Source organism: Hetaerina americana, unplaced genomic scaffold, assembly GCF_022747635.1.
Source record: "Hetaerina americana unplaced genomic scaffold, ioHetAmer1.1.p SCAF_73, whole genome shotgun sequence".
Classification (NCBI taxonomy): domain Eukaryota; kingdom Metazoa; phylum Arthropoda; class Insecta; order Odonata; family Calopterygidae; genus Hetaerina; species Hetaerina americana.
In genome coordinates, this window is record NW_027287350.1 from 661,146 (window position 1) to 682,032 (window position 20,887).

The following is a 20,887-nucleotide window of genomic DNA, read 5'->3' on the forward strand; positions in this document are numbered from 1 at the left end:
CTCCCGAATAAGGCGAAGTTGTGTGTACATCACAATATTATTGGGGTTTTCATTCGATTTAAAAAATTCTGAGATAGCTGAATTTGTGTGAAGGAAGACTGTAAAACATTTAATCGGTTATTAGATTAATTTGAATTTGTAAATAGGTCCAAATAATTAGCGTCCTATTCTTCATTGTTGTTCATTTTAAAATAAAATAACAATGAAATGAATTTCAAGGTGTATTATTAAGCTATTTAGAAACAGTTCCATGCTAAATGATGTCGTTATGATGCCAGAAATACCCCTATTTTACATATTTCGTTTCATTATCATTAACTCACAATTTTAGTGTTTACTTGGTTACTCGGGCTATTTATAATAATAGTTTCTGTTCATGCAGTTAACCTTATAAGCTTTTTATTATTTCACATCAAACTTCAAATGGTTTCCTGTGGTGTATGTGTTAGCAGAGCAAGAGATGTGATCGCAGATACAAAAGCTAGAAATCAAGCAACAGCCATGGAGCTCTAAGCAAAGAGTGGAGAGCTAACCACAGTAACTTTTAGTGGGCGTGGCCAGAACTAACCAGGATAGGTTGCCAACTTGGCCACAAACTGAGAGAAAATGCCATATTCAATAGAGGATAGTAATGAGGGATAAACAAATGTGTATCTATGATAAGATTGTAGAGGTAGTAGCCCACAGTTCCCAAAGGACAAAGGGCGTGGCCTGTGTCATCTAGGGTAGGCAGCAACCAAGGGTGTGGGATTGGGAATAAGGGCCATAGACATTGAATTGCCTGACCCTGAAGTAAGACTGCCAAAAGAGAATTTGGCTAAAATGGGGAAATGCCTCTCACTGTCTCAAGGTAGGGTTGTAACAAGGGCTCTGAAAAACTTCTTAGTAGGCCCCTAAAACACTGAATATCAGAAACACCGAATCAATCTGTAAACAAGTATTCTTTGATGTTAAAGTCACTTTAAAACTTGAAATTTTCAGATTTGTCGCATGAGGATTCCTGAATGCATCCACTGTGTGGAAACTCAGGCGCTCGCCTGTTGAAACCATGTGTGGTAATGACCAAATATCTTGTCAAATGTCATCCGCCTTATTCATAATTTTTTGGAGCATTTGCCTCTTGGTTAGCGAAGCAGTTGCCATTTGTTTGTGATTCCTAGTTTGTGTTGGGTATAAGTGACATTGTATAAGAATATACTAAGAATTTAATATTCACTATTTGTACTGGAATACGTACAAAATCTTAGGCTGTTTGATTTTTTTGAACTGCCATATTAGGCCTTGGCCATTTAACCAAGCCATGTTTATACAGAGATGTTCAATGATAATAAAATGTAAATTGTTGGCTCAAATTTTTATCTATTATATTACTTAATTGGCTCAAGATCTGTTAAGTCAGACTAATTAGTTTTACTTCTGTTGTCACTAGGAACTGTCTACTTTTGTTGTTGCTAGGAAAGGTCCCATTTGACATGAATGCTCATGAATCTTTTCTAGGTAGAGATGGTGCATCATCTCTGAAGTTTCAATTCAGATGAGTTCCACATTTTAAGCACTCATTTGGAAAAAAATTCATTCAAATACCTAGTAAAAAGTGTGTTAAATGTTAAAGTAGAAAAAGAGAAGGGAGTGTATGACTTGGATAAGGATGAAAAGCAAAGTTGAGTAAACATTTCCATGTGGAGTGTAGTTTTAAGGTCACGAAACTCAAATCCTGGGGAAAGAAAATGGGCTAGGCTAGTGACTTGAAAGGTGTGTGTGTGTGAAGAGGAATGAAAAAAGTAGACTGCATTGAGAAGATGGCGAAAAAGAAGTGTGGGATAATGGGAAGTCTTCAGAGAAATTTGAGGAAGAGAAGAGGAGACATAAGTAAATAGGGAAGAGTATTGAAAATATTTAGCATCTTTTGGAAATGTGATCGCAGATGAATGGTGGATTGTGAAAGTGAAAATTTTGATAGGCTCAGTCTTAGTATTTGTGGAGGACAGATTTGTTGTTCAATCACTGTTAATTCATAGCCTTGTGCATCTCTTTCCACCGTTTTTCTCTTGCCGTTTCAGTCTCTCATCTAAGGCTATTATTTAGCTCTTTGTAGTTCTTATTCCTTAACTCATTGTTTCCATTCTGAGATTCTCTCTGTAATGTATCTTTCTGACCATTTCAGTATAACTGGGTAAGAACTAAATTCATTGGGTGTGCTTTAATTTTTACTAACAATATCCTGTCAGATACCTGCTCTGTATACTACTTTTCTTCCTACCATTTCGTGTATACTGCTACTGGCTCTCTTCCCTTACACTAAATATTAAATGGTAGCTGTAATTATTAAAATTCCTGCTATCTTTTCATTTAACCTCTCACATCCTTAACATATCTCTAATTCTGCTTCCACCTTCTGCTTGATGATTTCTCACTTCTTTGTCCTCAACATCATCCTAACATTCCATATCCTTATTCTAGCATTTGAAGTCAAGCTTATGTGTCTTCATTTCTGCTGTTTCCTATATTACTGTGCCAGGATTTCTTGTGATGGGTGTCCTGAGTCCTTGTCTTCCCCACTTCTAAGCACAGCACTAACCTCTGTGGGCTAAGTCCCACAGTTGCAAAGAATAATTTTCACATTTGCATCCATGGGATAAATAATTGAGATGATTTCTCGTTGCCTTCCTCAGTAGTGTTTTTATCGTGACACCACCTCTTAAAATGGCCGCACCCCTTTTAGCTGAGATGGCTTTGTTGCCAACTACTTAAAGAACTTTGTGGAATAACTTTCATCTGTCATTCACTCTGAAACCTGTCTGCCATGGGTAACCCTATCAGGACCAATTTAGATGCCACCATGTGACAGCCCTTCCACCCTCTTAAGGTTATAGTTTATGGGGATGGGTTCACAATCAACTATCTGAAAAAGACTGTGCATGTATATTTGATACTTTGTTGTTGTGAAAGTTGATGAATAGCAAGGTTACTTGAACCTATTGTGGAGGGGATTGTATTTAAGTAGAAGTTGAGGAAAGAAAATATTTTAGAGAACCTTGGTTTGACATTGACATTACTTTGCTCAGAATGAAAGGTACCAGAAATTCTGCCTTTCTCTTGTGTTGGACTTCCTGTCATGGTCAGAATGATCCTGCCACATCCTTTGGGGGAAATTGAATGGATGCTGTTAACGATCCAGTGAACTAGCTGTTGCATAATGCTGATTCCATGTTGGTTTCTAATCCAATCAGGAGAAAAAATGCATTGATTTTATAATAACCATCTTGCGGCTAAAATTTAAATTGGTCGTATTGATACACGACCAACACATTTTATTATTTTGCTTTCACTCAAGAAGTTGATTTTTACGAGACAAGCTGATTTTGCACCACATTAAGGTTATCTGCAGAGGTGGCTTGTGCTCTTCTGAGGTTAGGTAATGTGCAAAAATGAGTTATGCATGTTTAAATAACCCAATATCCTTCCCTACCTTTTCAGCAGCGGCGGTAGTGGAAGTGGGGGTGCTGGGGGCAGCAAGGGCTCTGGAGGAGGGGGTGGAGGGAGTGGCAGTGGTGGATCGGGAGGGCGACAGTTGACAAGGACGCGGGCGAGAATAATGAGATCAAATGCAATTCGTGGTGGACGTGGCTCAGCTGGTGTGATAATGAGCTCACGCCCCATTGTGCCGGCTCCTTATGTCCCTGAAGAACTTGTCTCTCAAGCCCAAGTTGTTCTACAAGGCAAGAGTAGGAATCTCATTATTCGGGAATTACAGGTCAGTGGAATCACATTGTTTTGTCATTAATTTGTCCTTTTGAAAGCTGTATGAATATTTTGCTGTTGAAAACTTTTTCATACGGATAAATGAGACTGAGAAAACTTATAAGCCATGTTGTATCCCATGAAAAGAACTGTTTCCACAAAATATTGCTTTTTGAATTAAAATGAAGGTATTGCATTGAAATTAGTCCTTTAAATAAAACCGTTCATTATGTCATTAAATGCTCAGGTAAGAAGGCATATTCTTTCATCAAAGTTCGGAGAGATACAATCAAGGGTCTGGCCCTCAAAGCTGCTGGTCAAGAAGATCTCGAAAAGCAGGGTTAAATCAAATATAAAATCTTCAAATTCATATGTTTTGTAATGTAGGCAAGTGACAAGTTCCATACCAGTTATAGTTATTACCATCAGCAGTTATTCCAATCATCAAATCATTGGTGGAGCATACTTTTTGGTATGCTTTCTGATAACTCTAATTTGGTTTTTATCTCCTATATGGCCTCAAAATGTTGGCCACACATCAGGTGAGTTCGGTGGCTGTAGTCTCATGACTTTTTTTCATATTGTGTATTTTTGCTATTAATTCATACATAGAAGGTGAAGTATAAGGCAGTACATCATTTTGCTGCAAAATCCATAACTTATTTTTCCTAGTTCTTTGTGTTACTCTTTTCATATGTGGTCTGTGTGACTAACTCAAATCTTAAAGGTAATACTCCTTATTGCACTGTGCCTGTGCAACCTGGAAGTATTATGAAAAAAGGCAAACTCTCAAGAAATTGAAAGGGAATTGAGTATGAAATTAAAAATGTATCCCTTTTTTAACACTGTGAATCTATCCTTATCGTTAGTAATTTCTAAAGCATTACTTTGCTTTGTAAATACTCATCAACTTTTTTCTGTTTTTTTTTAATTTTTTATCAATTTTTCCCAATGCTACCATATTCAGCTATTCACCAAAATATTAGCAGCTTTTCATTATTTTTAATGGAACAAAATCAAAAATCTTGCAGAACTAGTTCCAATTGTCAGCTAATCCAATTTGTGGAATTTTTAATAGCCAATGCTCTGGGCTTCTCATGTGGGTAGATGTTGTTTTGCATCAATATTTGGACATGAGAAAGATGGGCACCACAAATGCTCACAGTTGACCTAAAGCAAAAAGTGGGTTTGACTTGTTTCAAGGCAGGGTTACAGATGTTTCAGTGAAATCTGCAGGACTTTGGACAATATAAATGTCACTTTGGACAAAACCTGGATACACCACTACATGCCTGAAACTAAGGAACAGTCAAAGAATAGTGTTGCCATGAGGGAATCTGGACCAATGAATGCCAAGACTTCCTTCAGCTGGGAAGATAATGGCAACTGCAATGAATAACCTTCATTGAATATTTGGGAGATACATACCATGTATCATTATTAGATCATTGGAAGACGGAGCTGTGAGAAAAACAGCTCTATTTTGATCACAAAATAGTTGTTTTCTATCATATAAATGCACCAGCTCACTCTGCTGCAGTTATAGAAAACAATGGAGTTAAGATCCCAACTCTATCCTCATCTTTCAGATTCGGCCCTCTCAAGCTAATGCCCATTCTTCAAAATGGAGAAATAGTTTGCAGGAAGATTTTTTTTTAATGAGGTGAATGCAGAAACATTCCTATTTTGCAGAACAATTTGCATTATTTGGAAGGGATCAATGAACTTGTGCACCTTACAATGAAATCTATAAGCCTTAAATGATGCTAAGTTGGCAAAGATGTTTTATACCAAAAATAAAATTTTTCAGTTTCGAATCAATTTTTCTAATCAAACTTGTATTTAATGTGAAGTCTGTGTAGATTCCTCATTTATTTTACTTGTGAAAGTGGTTTGGTAGTATATTTTTCTAATTTACAGAAACGATTTTCTGAACAATCAAAATTTTGAAGTAAGACTATTAATTGACTATTGGAATTTTGAAGACATACGTAATACTTAAATCAGAAATGTGAAATTTGAAATAGTGTAGATATGTAGATAATGTGAAAGGAAATAGTGTAGATACAAAATGAAAAGCATATTAGGTCCTGGGTTGCTTTATGTTAAAAATCAATAGAAATTGCAACAAAAGGCAGTCAGATTCATACTCAATTGGCATAAAAGAACAGATAGTTTGTGATATTTTGGGTATTTTGAAATGGGAAAGTTTATAAAATAGAAGGAGAAGGAGTTGATTAGGTGCTTGGTAGAAATTATTTAAAAATAATAAAATATGGAAAGATTTGGGGTGGACAGAGAATAGCCATTTGGCGACCATGGTTTTGCAATAAAAATTTAAGAAATTTGAAAGCCGTTTTCGTTTTTAAAAAGTTGAATGAAACCATGTACCTGGAGAGTTGTTTGAGACCTTCCCGTGTAGTGTTACTGGAGTGAGAGGAAAACGTTTAAGGCAGCCCCTGATCACTGGAGTGGATGATTAAATTTACAATGACAGTGTAATTTTGGACTGTAAGTGATTAAGATAGCATGTAAAGTTGGATTGTATGTTTTTCTTTTGATGGTGTGTAATTTTAAAATGGGTATGTTGTTGGCCAGTGTGTCATTTTGGATGGGTTTTGATGAATGGTGTGATGTTAGGCTGTGTGTAATAATACATTTTCTTGATTATCCTTGTATGTTGCTACTTAGTTTTCATTTATTATTGATTAAGAATCTGTGGTGAATGAAATGGGATTTTTTGTGGCATAGAATGGTGTTGAAATGATTCATAATATTGTTTCAAAAAGGCAAGTTTGATTATAATTTAAATGATGTGCCTTACCTGACAATATATTGAAGTATAGAAATTTGGAGAAATAGAGCTTCCTAATAATATGAAGTTTTTGGCCCAAGGTAAGGCTATAATGAAGCCATTGTGAATCGCATGTTCATGTTGCTCCAGATTCACATTTCCTCCAATGAGGATTCATCTGGAGAAGACAAGGACTAGGGTTGTAATAAGCTGTCTCTGTGGTCAGCATCTGAATGCAGGAGCTGAGGCCATTCTCTCAAGCAGTGAGCATTTTGGGGATCAATCATCATCTACCCTGAGGACGATGCATGAGTCGGGCATCGAAACGTTGGCCAATATGGAACCCATGACCCGGTGGAAGACCTGAGAAAACTTCATGAAAAAAAAATATTGGGAATTGATTAAATTTTATATCACAATTCCTGTTGCATCTTCTATACGAATCACATTCAGCATTGATCATTCTCTTCTAATCAAGGGGGCAAACCTGGAAGGAATTGAAAACTAAAATCACAGAAATTATCAACTCGATCACGATGATCTTCGGACCAATTTCCGGAGCCGAATTACTTATTGTGGGGAAATCATCAGTCAAAATTTAAAAATTTAATTTTGTCATGAGTCATCCTGCAAATGAGGTGTGGCATGTGAACTTTTTGCTAACAATCCAGACCCAGGGAGGAAATAGGAAAAAAAGCAAGTTTTCCTGAAATTTATAACTATTTCAGATTGTTACCCATTCCTGGAAAAGTGAGTTGTCAGGAAATGATTTAGGCATGAAAATCTGTATCTTCTATCAAAGGAAGCATCAAGATAGGTTTTTACATGTTATGAGAATTACTCTTTGTTCATTTTACACAAAAATTAGCCCATCTAACCGGATGTTGAAGCTGCGCCCTCTCATTGAAATCCTGAAAAAAGATTCAAGGGTAACTGCAAGTACTGTCTTGTAAGGGCTTCTTAAAGTCCATGATAAACTATTTTAAATGTTGATGGGAGAAGTATCGATGTGGAAAGTGAAAAGTTTTGCCCCAATGGGTCTCTAACCAGTGTACCAAGAGAAGAGTGTACATAGGAATGAAGACGATGATGTAGTGGTTGAGAAGTGTGCTGCCTCACTTTCTGTCCATGTTGGGTGGACTTCTCTGTGAAGGTATAGATTTCCTTGCAAATTTTTGCCGAAATAATGCCACTTAGTAAACTACAGAATAGAATCCATGAATGGGTGTTATGGGTGGGTGGGTGTTATTTATGAAAATCATATTGTAAGAATCATTAAATTATTCACTTTTGTGAATTATTTCCTCTTAAAAACTGTTCAATTGGCAATTTGGTGGTTCATGAAGCACAAAACTGTATAAAAATTCTGTATTAAATTTTATTGTTTTTAGTAATAGCATTAAGTTGCCAATTAGTTAGGTTAATTGCAATTGTTAATTTTTTGGATGTACATGTATACATATTGCATGATTCATGATAGACAGGAGTTGCTCTAAAGCTTGTTTAGTATTTAGTGATGCCATAATGCAGCCTGTTGCACCCTACCAGTTCTTCCTGGGAGACCATCGATGGCAACTGGAAAAATAATAAATGAAAACTATCATATGAATTTCACACGCTGTGAATTAGAGATCAGTACTTGGTGACCTCATCCTAACCTACCAAACCTACCTTTGGGTTGATAACTTTGGTTTGATCACAAAAAAAGAAATTCATTCTTTAATGGTCCAAATTAACAATGAATGTGTGCAGTAAATATCATGAATGGTGTAAATTATTGAATTTAAGTTGTATAAATACTTCTTAGCTTTAATTTTTTAGGAAAACAGAGTACTCAAATGATTTTGTAAATAATGTAATCAGCGCCATCCTAATTATCCCTGTAAATATACATTAAATTATACTTCTCTTTTTTGTACAATAAGCTTATTGAGTGAATTTTGGCTTGCAGGAAAAACCTAATGATCTTGATTTAGCGGTTTTGTCTCAATTACTGGAAATGTGTATAGTCAATTCAATATTTTTTATGCATGTTTTGTATTTTAAAATCATCTAGAATTTTATAAATCAAATTCCATAGTTTTAATGACTTTTAACGTATATTTAAGAATAAGAGGAATGCACTTCTTAAAATAAAACTTGAGCCCATACCAGATTTCAAGGTGCTATTTATTGTGCTCTAGTACTATGGTTTCATGCCATTGGTGTTATTTGTGGAATCCTTAAGTAACCTGTCTGCACTGCATTTTTTAGAGTTAAGTGACAGTATAGCCATTGTGACAAAACACATAAGATAGGGAGGTTAAAGCCATGTGCATCAGAGTTTTAAACTACTTTTGTGCCTGTTTATCTGCCAACAGATAAGAACAATTATTGAAATGTATTACACTGCTAGCTGCAAATATTTTGATGGAAAATACTAAATATCATGTGAGAATTCATTTTTACAAATAAAAGAGTGCCATTGGGTGCTAAAAAAACTTCGCGGTAGTCCAGTGGGTAGAGCGTTGGACTGCTGACTGGATGGTCCTGGGTTCGATTCCCGGGCAAGACACCCTGGGAAAGTGCAGCTCCATCTGAGCTAAAGTGATTTTTCGGGTAACATGTCTTCCTGGGAAACCATAACCGGCACAGGGAAAGGAACTGGCTCCCCTACCCTGATGTGTGAATTTTCACACACCATGTAAGGCTTAGTACTGGGTAATCTCTATCATCACCTACTAAACCGACCTTCGGGTTGATTACTGTGTTTATGGTTTTTTTTTATGTACACTCAAGGTCAAATTTACAAGTTTGCAGTAGTTATTAATAAAAGCTTCAGGATTATAAATTATACTCATTACAATATTTAGTTTTCAAGGACAAATAAGTACTGCAAACAATATTTTTCAACATATTTGAATGATTAAAAATTTTATCAATGCCCTCATGTTTGTTTGACTTCTAAAAGTATTAACAAATAGCTATCTCGTCCAAATTATATAAAGTTCCCAGTCAGACAATTGTGACCATTTTAGTAATTTTTCATCATTGGGTCTTCTGCAGGAAAGATTACCTTTAGCCACTGCAAATGATGGTCCACTATATTTTATGCTAGGTGAACAGCTTAAACCATCAAGTATCTTCTCATGGCAAAAAGTAAGCAATAAGATGTCTGCAGAAATAAACTCAAATGTATATCACACTCTTCGCAAGTTCACTCAGTCATTTTAAAAGAATAAAATGTCCAGCTTGCGGAGTCACTTCAAAATACTTATAATATTGATCCCTGACCCACTATTATCTCACCTCTACTTAATTAAATTCATTGGTTTTTGTAGATAGTACCTTCAAAAATAATGAAAATAAATTGAATTTAGATTCAGACCAGCCACAGCTAGGACAATTGGATAAATGGATTAATACTAAGTATACATATGTGCATGAGTAGCTTTGTATTATTGTTTTATTTCACATTGTATTGTGTTGAGTGTATTAAACTATGTATGTATACCTATTTGTATGCATTAATTTACTGTAATGTTACCTAGAAACTTCCTAAGGATTATGAAAGTTGAAGTAAGAGGTGTTATATCCCTTTTTTTATATCCAATGAATTCCAAAATTTGTCCTTATGTGTATGACCTTCTACTGTTTGCCTTCAGTTCTGTGTAGACATTTTGTTTGCATTAGCAAATATGCACTACTACTGGCCCAGAGTGGCTCGTCTCTATGCTGCTCTGGGATTCCTCAAAGTGCAATATTAAAGTGGAAACAGTTCAGCAAGAGGGTAAGAATTGCCCTCGGTTTCATGTTTTCAAACAGCTTTCAATATTTTTCATTTTATTGCTGTTTTTAATTTATTGTAGGCATGGTTTTAAGGTGCTAATGACTGTATTTTTTGCTTGAATGTTTTGTTTGCTAATAGTTGTATGTGTACTTTTATTTCTTTGATGTGCAATTGGATAAAGATAAGCCATTAAATAAGGATTTAACTTGACCTGGATTGAACTCCTTACTGGGAGATTGTAGTCTTTCAGACAAGTCAAATGACTTTCTTTTGGCAAATCTCTTCTCAGTTGTACATGTATTTGCTTCAGCCGATGTATAAAATGTGTAGTGATGACATTTTTCTCTATCTTATCTTCAATTTCTTTGTTTGAAATTTTGTCTAATGCATTTAATTTTATCTCCTATAAGTGTGACAGTAGTCAATTTCCTGTGGATGCTTTAGTTATAGTTTTGTTTATTCTATTATTCAGTGAGTCATATGGGTGTAGTATCAGACCCTTCACAATTCTTTACAAATACCGATATCCATTCTTGCTTCACTGAGAAGTTCCTAAGCATATAAATATAGTGTATTTTAATATGGCTCAAAAGGTCTTAAAAATAATGGGTTTGCACAATGCACAAATGCACAAAAATTTCTCATTAAGGGTTTCTTTTCATCAGTTTAATCACTTTTTGTGACAATTCTTTTTAACATTCAGAGGACCAACCTAGATGTGAACTTAGCTGTGAACAATCTGTTATCACGGGATGATGAAGAAGGGGATGATGGTGAAGATCCTCCTGATTCCTATGTTCCAGAGGACTTAATTTCCTTGCTTGATTCTGGAATTCATGCTGATCATTCAAGTGTGATTATTGATGCTGATGCAATGTTTTCTGAAGACATGTTTGGATACACAGCTATGCGCAAGTAAGTAAAAACCATTAGGTTAACCTCCCTAGATTGGTATTGTTATTCTCATCTCTTTCATTTTATTGGGTTTTATCTTGTATTATGAATAAATAGTCAACACAGTTATAGTTGTGCTTGTGTATAATGATAAAAAATTCAGTTGGAGGCCCAGTGAAAATCTTTGTATGGTGCCCATGTTGTTGTCATTTCAACTTTTCAAATTTAGGTGCTACATTTTAAATTGGAACTAAATTTATATGGATGGGCAACTTAAATGCCCATGATCCTCTCTGGGAGGGCCAACAACCTCAAGTAATAGGAGAGGGCGAATTTTATTGAGGATTTTAACCTATTTTTAATAAATAGCGGCGAAAAAACTAGCTTTAATGGGGAACTCAAAGCAATAGATCTCTCTATATGCTCAAGAAGTCTAGCCCCAAAGCTGAACATGTCCATCCACAACGATCCCTGTGGGAGTGACCATTTTCCTCTTCTATTAAAACTTTTCACTCAACATTTCAAAACCTCCGGAAAAGTGGCGTATCAGCCAAGTCGACTGGATGCTATTCAAGCGTCTCTTTACTTTTAAACACGACGCCAGTTTTGATGCTTTGCCTAATGTTGAGACACTAACTTCAACGGTCGTAGCGGCAGCTACCGAAAGTGTCCCTCATACGTTTGGGAACCTTAATCGAGCACCTGTCCCTTGGTGGAACGGGAAATGCAACTGGCCAATTCGGATGAGGAAAAAGGCGTTAAATATTTTTTTTAAATACCCCACAGCGACAAATCTGGCATCATTCCGCCGCCTGCGAGTGTGAGCTCGAAAGGCCATTAAAAGGAGGCAAAGAGGACTTCTTGATAGAATTCGTCTCTACCATTAATCATCGTATGCTATTGGCTCAGGTATGGGACAAAGTGAGGAAAATCTCCAGGTCCAAGGGCTCTTTTGTCATCTCGCCATTGCTTGTTGCTGGCCAGGTGGCTACTTCACCTGCTGAAATAAGCAACATATTTGCCAGTCAGTTCGCGGCCAATTGCAGTGACGAGGGCTATGCCGCGGACTTTGCAAACGTAAAGAGGCAATACGAGAGAGTCACTCTTAATTTTGGTGTAGGTCCAACACCAGAAGATTAAAATGTGCCCTTCTCACCCTGGGAGCTTAAATCCGCCATCCAAGACTCCCATAACACCTCGCCAGGTGCGGACCAAATCCACTACACTTTTCTCCAGAATATTCCAGAAACAGTGATTGGGCAGGTCCTAAATACCCTCAACCAATTGTGAAACGAGGATAGTTTTCCAAATTCCTGGTTAGAGTCCATTGTGATACCAATTCCAAAACAGGGCAAGAACAAAAATGACCCGAATAACTACTGTCCCATATCTCTCACCAGCTGCCTGTGCAAGGTGTTGGGAAGGATGGTGAACCGATGTCTCGTTTGGTGCTTGAAGAGACGACACCTGCTCTCCGACGCTTAGTGCAATTTTCGGCGTGGGAGGTCCACGACAGACCATCTGGTGCACACTGACAACTTCAGGAAGCCTTTCTTCTACGTCAACACATTGTAGCAGTCTTCTTCAACCTGGAGAAGGCCTATGATAGTGTGTGGTGATGGAAAATCCTTAACATGTTGCACAAGTGGGGTTTTAGAGGCAATGTGGCCCTATTTATCAGAAATTTTTTAACAAACTGCTTTCTTAAAGTAAGGACCGACAAGTACTTATCCCGATCCTTGATACAGGAGAACGGAGTACCCCAGGGATCAGTGCCGAGCGTGACGTTATTTGCCGTCGCCATCAACGACGTGATGGAAGGCGTCAATGCTCTGGTGATGGCATTGCTCTATGTGGACGACCTGGCCATATTTTGCCAGTCGACACGACTGACAAACACCTCCATGCAAGCCCAGGTTACTCTAAATAAACTGGGAGAGTGGTCGCGAAGGAACGGATTTCGTTTCTCCACGGAGAAAATGAAATTTGTGCATTTTCACCATCTTAGCGGACACCACGTTGCCCCGACTCTAAGCCTGCTTGGTAGGAATCTCCCATTTGTGGAGTCCGTCCGCTTTCTTGGCATGATCCTGGACAAAAAGCTGAACTGGTGAGAGCATATTCGCGTATTACGCGAGAGGTGTCGCCAAACCCTCAACGTTTTAAAGTTTTTAACTCACTCCACATGGGGAGCAGACCGCACCACCATGCTTTTATTGTACAGGGGCTTGGTGCGATCAAAATTGGACTATGGTTCCATAGTATATTCTTAAGGACGAGAGTCTTACTTGAGACCACTTGTCTACAACGTCCACAATGCCGGGGTACGGTTGGCCACTGGGGCATTTAGAACCAGCCCAGTCCCAAGCCTACTTGCTTGCAGGGGAGCCTCCGTTGGCAACCCGCAGGATGATTCTAATGGGAAAATATGCCTGTAAAGTTTTATCCAAGACCAACCACCCTTTTTTTAACATTGTTTTTAACCAACAGTTTTTAGACTTATTTAACAGGTGGAGAAGGGCAACTAGGCTCCTTGCCGTTCGTTTTAATGATTTTATCCATGAGGCTAATTTTACCTTTCCTCAAATATGCCCTGTCTTCTATGCTAAATATCCACCTTGATTAACACCAAAGCCGGAGAGTAAGTCCATGTCTCATGCGCAATGTAAAGCAAAGATGACCGAGTAGGAATACCAGCGACTCTTCAGTGCTGTCCTCAGTTTGCTCTCCGACTTTGTCCCTGTCTACACAGATGGGTCGAAGTCAGAATCTGCATGTGCCTATGCGGTTGTGTCCCGCTACCATGGAGTCGTGAGGAAAAAACTACACACATTTTGCGGTACATTCACAGCCAAACTGTCAGCCATATGGATGGCTCTAAGAGAAATAAAAGAAAGTCTTTCCTAATCTGTTCGGACTCGTTGAGCACCCTAAAATCAATATCGATCTTTGCACCCGATAGTTCAAGGCATCCATTGTACCCTCTTGTCCCTTCAGAGAAAGGGGAACAGGGTATCTCTTTTATGGACTCCTGGTCATGTTGGAATAACAGGCAATGAAAAAGCTGACAAAGCAGCGAAGGAAGCCCTGGGCAAACCCGAGACCGACTCCACATTGGTTCCTGTGGAGGACTTAAAGGCTGCCTCGTAGAATTTGGTCCTGAACCAGTGGAAAGAAGCGTGACGGTCTTTGCAAAACAATGAACTTAGGACCATAAAATCGGTTGTTCTACATGGCCCTCTACCATCTGGAACATTCGGTAGGAAGAGGTCACAATTACACGCCTGAGGATAGGGCACTCTGCCTTCACTGACTCGTACCTCTTCACAGAGGTAAAAGAACAGCATGGCTGCAATGAGTGCGACCAACCCCAGACGATAAAACATATCCTGACTCAATGTAGCAATTACCAAAGGGCCAGAGAAAGGTTTAATATAAGGGGAGATTTAAGTAATATTTTAAGGGGATGACTCCGACTGTATAAATCAAGTTTTAACTTTTTTAAGGAAAACTGGTTTAGTGAGGCAGCTTTAGTTTGGGTGTTATAATTTTAATGTCTTTTGTTTTTAACAATTATCTATTCATTTACTTATTTATTTGTGTATTTATTTATTAATAAAATGGAACTTGGGTTCTAATTATCTTGACAGTGGTGCAAAATGACCGTAGCTGTCGATGCACCCTATAAACCCTATAAACACTACTACTATTTTCCTAATTTTATGTTAATCGTTGACCCAAAGTGGTTGTCTAATTTTGTGACTCAAGGATTATCAATCGCCTAAAATTTCTCAATTTATACTCAAGCAAATGCTGTAGCCATATTTTCACATAGCTGGTAGATGTATAAGTAAAATGTTATTATGTCTAATAAGGGGGCTTCAAAATTGATTGAAGTCTTAATTTTGAGTGTTATGTAATCATATGCTCATGTTTGAAAAAAGTCGTGGCAGCTCAAGCAGTCGGAGGCCTGCTGAGAGGGACCGAGAAGCTGAACGAGATAGGGAACGAGAGAGGGACAGTTTCTCAAGGTGGCGTGATCGTCAGTACTTTGGACCTCGTCGATGGCTGGAGTCTGCCCTCCGTGATTCAGCATGGGTGGAGAAGGACCCAGGTCAGTTAGGTTTTTCATTTCATTAACAGGCCTCATTTGAGGACCATGAAGGTGTGCTGGGACCATGTCACAATGTACAGGATATGAGGGCATTGCCTCCTAAGGCTGGCTCCCAGGGATAAGCTACTCAATTCTCCTTATATGCTCCATTAGCATAGCCATGCCTCAATTTTCAGTTCAGAATGAATTGTGCAAGTGCCATATAGTGAGGTGATAGCAGCCACACCACTCTTGATCATTTATGCCTTCTGTTAAATAACCTGATGTTTAATTGTTGTTATGGATGCTACTGTGCTGTAGATTATTCATTGGTTTGTTTATGTAGTAAAACTTAATGCTGTTCTCATATTGTCAGCACAACTCAATTTTTAAGTTTATTGAGGAAATACAAATTACAAAAAGTTAACAATGGTAACTCTTGTTTAGAAGTATGTTTTTATTGTAGTTATTTAAAATGTTTACTGAATATTTATTTTTTGTTAGTTTATTATTTCACCACGAAATATGAAATATGGTGACACATTTACAATGATGATAATAATATATTTGTCATAGAAAATCATATATTTGTCAGAGAAAATGGCATTAGAAAATCTGTAGACATCATCCAATTTGAGTGGAAAAATTAATTGGAAGAAAAAGGAAAGGTCCTATGCACACATTCAAATTCAAAATCTTAAAAAAGAGTACAGGCAGCTATTCAATTTATTTTTTGGGGGGGTTTTAATATGACTGTTATCCTCGATTACATTTCAGAAAGTAAAAAGAAGGAATTGGCTCAACAGAGTCCAATGTGGATGTCCGATGAATTAGAGTTTTGGCCAGAGCGACTTGAACCTCCTGTTCGTTTTTCAATGATAGCATCATTGCACAGTGAACTGATTGCAGTTAGTGTCAGTGGGCAAGTGCACCAGTGGAAATGGGCTGATGCAGAACCGTACAGACATCCAGAGGTGAGAATATGTGCTTGATTTGCATTCCTGCTTTGCTCAGATTGTATGAAACTTGAACATACATAAGCTTTTCTGGATATTAGCATTGATGTGTGCTGATATCTTGTGGGGCATCAAAAGACAGCAACTTGCTTTTTAAAAAAGGTTTTTGTTAAGTTTTAAAACACACTGCCTACAATAAATGTGAAACTCCAATAGCCGTAAACAGTTTACCTTTCTAAACAAAGTAAAAATGAAATTAGTTGGCTAGCGCCACAAGTCAAGAAGGGGTAAAAGGTAAAAAAGGATAATGAGGTAGGTAAAAGGGGTAAAATTTTTTACTTTGTTTGGAAAGGTAAACTGTTTACGGCTATTGGAGTTTCACATTTATTATATATTACTAGCCGTAAGAGCTCATTCCTATCAATACACTGCCTACAAGTTAGGTTTATAAGGAGTATGAAAGAAAATTAGCCATTAAGTGTAAATATGATGCTAAGTAATCGAATCGCATTCATTAGAAGTAATGTGTTCTATTCCTAATTAATGCTGAATATATGTTTGAAATTATCCTGTGATATCATCACATGATACTCATTCCCTCTTGACATTTGTCATTTTCTTAATTCATAAAGGATCCTGCTGTACTGTTCATAATTTTATTCAAAGGGAAATATATAGTATATTTGGTTTGTATGAAAATTTTACTGGTTAAAAAAATGAATAATTTTCTTCCTTCCCCTTGGCACCACAGTTCGGAGTGAGATTTTGCCCCCAGCAAACTCTGCCTTGGCTCTCCATTGGCCCACTTTCTCCTGCCAACTTTTACCATTAAGAGATCTCTGCAAACATTATCAAATCATGTCTGCCTAGGTCTACCTCCTTTCCTGGTTGCTTCTGTTTTGCCTTGTAACATCCTTTTTGGCTTAACTGTCTCATCCATTCTTGAAGTTTGTTGTAATCACTATTATCTCTGTCTTAAAATTCTGCACTACTAGTCATTGTAGTTCATGCTTAAAAGGCATGATATGATTTTCTCATCTCCAACTCTTTAAAAATGCCTATAAATACTCCATAAATGAATGCAAATGCATTTTTTACAATAACGCATATGTATAATGCCCCATTAAAGCAAAGCCATTACACAGTTGGTGAAAACTATGAACTGATTGTTGCATTTTTTGGCAAATCCCTTCTCGTATGACTGCATTGGACTGACATATAATTGACTTAGGTCATATTGCAACACTCCCTACCTTGTTTTGTTTCATTTATACTTCTTCTCTTCCATCCCTCGTCCCTCTCTGTCGATGTCAATATCCAAACAAGTGAATGAAGTATTTAACCAGCATGAACTTTTACTAATGCTTAATGCATTTTTAAATTCACTTACTTAATAATATGAAATTGTATTTTTTTTCTAAGAAATATATTAGCATATTGTTTCAAAATACAACACACAAAAATGTGCTTCAATGTACATTATTTATGTTTTATTTGCATTCTTCTATGCTTGGCCATATGCTGGCTCACTATCATATGACATCATTTTTGTATGGAAAACAGGGAAGTGTCCCCTTCATTTGAGGCCATCCAAACATTAGCATCCTCTGTACCGTTGAGGTAATTAAACTACATTTTTTATCTTGATAACAATATTTTCAAGAATTTCATTCCAAAACTTATGTATGTATGTGCTCTTATATAAACTTACTTATGTATCTTAATATTGCCTGATGTAGTGTATTCTTTTTCCTCCCCCTGCATCCACTCAGCATAAGTTGCCATTAAAGGATTTGATTATCAAATTATCAAGGAGTTAAAGCAGACTTATCATTCCTCCAGGGATTGTAACCACATCAGAACTTCCTGTCTTGATATTCTTTCTTACATCCTTTGTAACAGGATCCTCAAATGAATCTAGTGCTTGGTCTTATCTCCCAAACTACTTCCATCCAGACTCATAAAGTCTTCCATCATCCACAGTTTCTCTTAATTCTGCACCTAAATCCCATGAGGAAATTTTGCTAATGGCAGTCATCTTTTCTAATATTATATACTACATAGAACTGGGCATGTCATAATAAATTGGTGTCTAGTACAAAATTGTCAATATGCAATTTCCCAGGCACAGGTATAATTCTTTGTGCTCGCTATTAGTCGGTACCCCAAAATGCTCAGCAAAGCACCAAAGTTTTTAGAAGTGAATGAACCTCAGTTTGCCAAAGTTTGGCATTCTTTCTGCCCACATATTTTTCAGCTGCTTCCGACATTTTCATTTGATATTCAACGTGGTGTTTTATGTAACTATTGGGACATGAAGGATGGACGTCACACTAGTCTTCCCACCCATGTTATACCCATTATGTACTTAAGTTCCAAGAAACTGCAGGATATGCCACAACAGTTATTTTGGCTGAGCCATCTGTTAATGTGTATTACAATTTAATGTGGATTTAATGGTAATATCAAATTTAGCACTTATTTCCTGTGCATTTATCTGCTTCATATTCTTCATTCATAATGTTTTTAGGTGGTTGTACTCATATTCAAAATGTAGACATGTATTTTTTACAATGTGCTTTTATGGAGCAAGGTTTTCTTTGCTTGGACATAATGGTAATATCAAAGTAAACATCCAAAAGAGGGATTAATTAAATGGCTATAGTGTATTTTTGCCGATTAATTCCTAATTTCCTTATCTTTCTTAGAAATAGACCACAGAAGTTAAGGGTTATTTTTCGCAGTGCCCTTCTTATGACCAATGACTTTTCAAGAAAGGGAGGCTTATATTCAGACAAATACTCTAGCCAACAAAATTTGAGAACTGACATAGTGTTAAAGTGTCTTCAATAAATTCAAGCAATATTCATGTGTCGCTTTATCTACTTAAAACCCTCAATAAAGCATACTGCTGAGACTTAATGTAAAAAATACAATGAATGGCAAAGCTTGAAGTCAAATGATATATGAAGGAATATGTGTTGCATCATTCTTTGCCAGACATGAGAGAAGAGTCATCATGGAGCTTGCAATTACGAATACCAAAAGTCATTGCAGTGTTTGTCGTCATGCCATTATCAGGGGAAAAAACATGGTTACCCCTAATAAAAAACACTGATATGGTCTCAGAATAAACTAGGAAGCAATTTTGATATGATGTCTACTAAGCTCTAAAACAGATGATGGGAACTTTGTGTTTAAATAGTTCATTTTTTGTTAAAATGTTCATTTTTCACTCCTGAATTGTAAACTCTGCCTCTCTAAATGCCTGAATAATTAACTGTTGCCTCCCCTTCCACAGTATGTCACCAATTCTGCCTCCACCACTCATATACATAATACTCCATTCTAAAAAACCTAGAGAAAGACATTGTATAGGTTATATATGTTAAAAATGTCATTTTTTCACTGTTATGTTGTAATCATGAATAGTGCTAGGGAGAAACAAATTCTCCTGTTCAATGGTGTACATGGCTCAAACTATGTCACTTTCGTCTTATCTTCCAATGTATTGAATGACCTTAGTGTCAGTGTGAATTCCTTCATGTTGTTGTAAAATTGCATATTTTAACCTTTGTAATGAGTTTACTTTGAGTGTATGCTGTATCAGGTTCTTATTTGTGTGGCTGCATAATTATTTTTTGTTCTTTATTTCAACCATCTCTTTTGTTCTCTTTTCAGAATCCAAATGTGCATCACCCAAAGACATTACCTCTAGGTTTGCTCGGGGAGCGAGTGTCCATGGTGTCTGCAACGTTAATGCGATGCTCTGTAGGCACTGAGTCTGGTCGTGTGGCAACATGGCTGGATGAAGCTCTTAGCCCGGCCTCTGCTGTCCTTTTCCAACCGAATGCAGCAGCATCATCATCATCGTCATCCAGTGCATCATCTTCCACTGCTCCCCGCCTTGAACACCCAGCCACTGTATTTCCTGAATTTGTTTCAGATCGTGTTGTCTCACTCCATACCTGTCTACTGTACACTGTTGCACATCTTGAAAGTGGAGCCTTGTATTGGTGGTGAGTAGTGATTGGTCAATATCACTTGTAAATTCTTGATAGAAAGTATAATAAAGATTAAGACTCTTGATTCCATTTTAGTCATATATTTGGAAGATTAATGAATTTATAGTTATGTAATGAAATGACCATGCTTGGCACAATCTGCACTGAAATTTGTATTCATGATTTAAATGAGAGAATTTTTTCATGGAAAATGATTGATTAAATCAATATGTATTATACAATTTACTCTTAGTTAACTTTTTCTCTCATGAATGAGGATACTGTTGGGTGTTCTTGTGTATTTTCTTTTTGTTGTCAGTTCTGAAATCAATTTATATATTTCCAGGGGAGTCCTTCCATTTGGCCAGAGAAAGCGACTCTGGGAAAAATATAGTGCTAAAACACGCAAGCACCGCCCATCCTCTCAAAGTGCTGATATTATTGCTGGGAGTCAAGTCTGTATGAAGAGCAGTCCAATGTATCAAGCTGGAGCTATTGGTAAACATTTTCTTGATTTCCTCCTGGTTTGTGTGTTAAGGCTGAATTATGAATGCTAAATGATGCATAATTTTTCATGTGGTGCCAAATATAAAAACTATTTACATGGCTTGTGTAATATTTCATCTTAGCCTTAAA

At 37.0% G+C, this 20,887-nt stretch overlaps 1 protein-coding gene across 5 annotated transcripts in view; it reads left to right on the forward strand.

Annotated features, from left to right (window-relative positions):
• Positions 1-3,542: 3,542 nt before the first annotated feature.
• Positions 3,543-20,887, forward strand: part of hyd (E3 ubiquitin-protein ligase hyd) — a 116,367-nt gene continuing 99,022 nt past the window's right edge. For all 5 annotated transcript variants that reach the window (XM_071596032.1, XM_071596034.1, XM_071596035.1 and 2 more), the window contains exons 1-6: positions 3,543-3,754; positions 11,008-11,219; positions 15,143-15,312; positions 16,069-16,265; positions 19,929-20,266; positions 20,598-20,749. In XM_071596032.1, the coding sequence (XP_071452133.1) occupies positions 3,596-3,754; positions 11,008-11,219; positions 15,143-15,312; positions 16,069-16,265; positions 19,929-20,266; positions 20,598-20,749 (1,228 nt within the window). In that variant the 5' untranslated portion in view covers positions 3,543-3,595. The remainder of the gene's footprint in view (positions 3,755-11,007; positions 11,220-15,142; positions 15,313-16,068; positions 16,266-19,928; positions 20,267-20,597; positions 20,750-20,887) is intronic.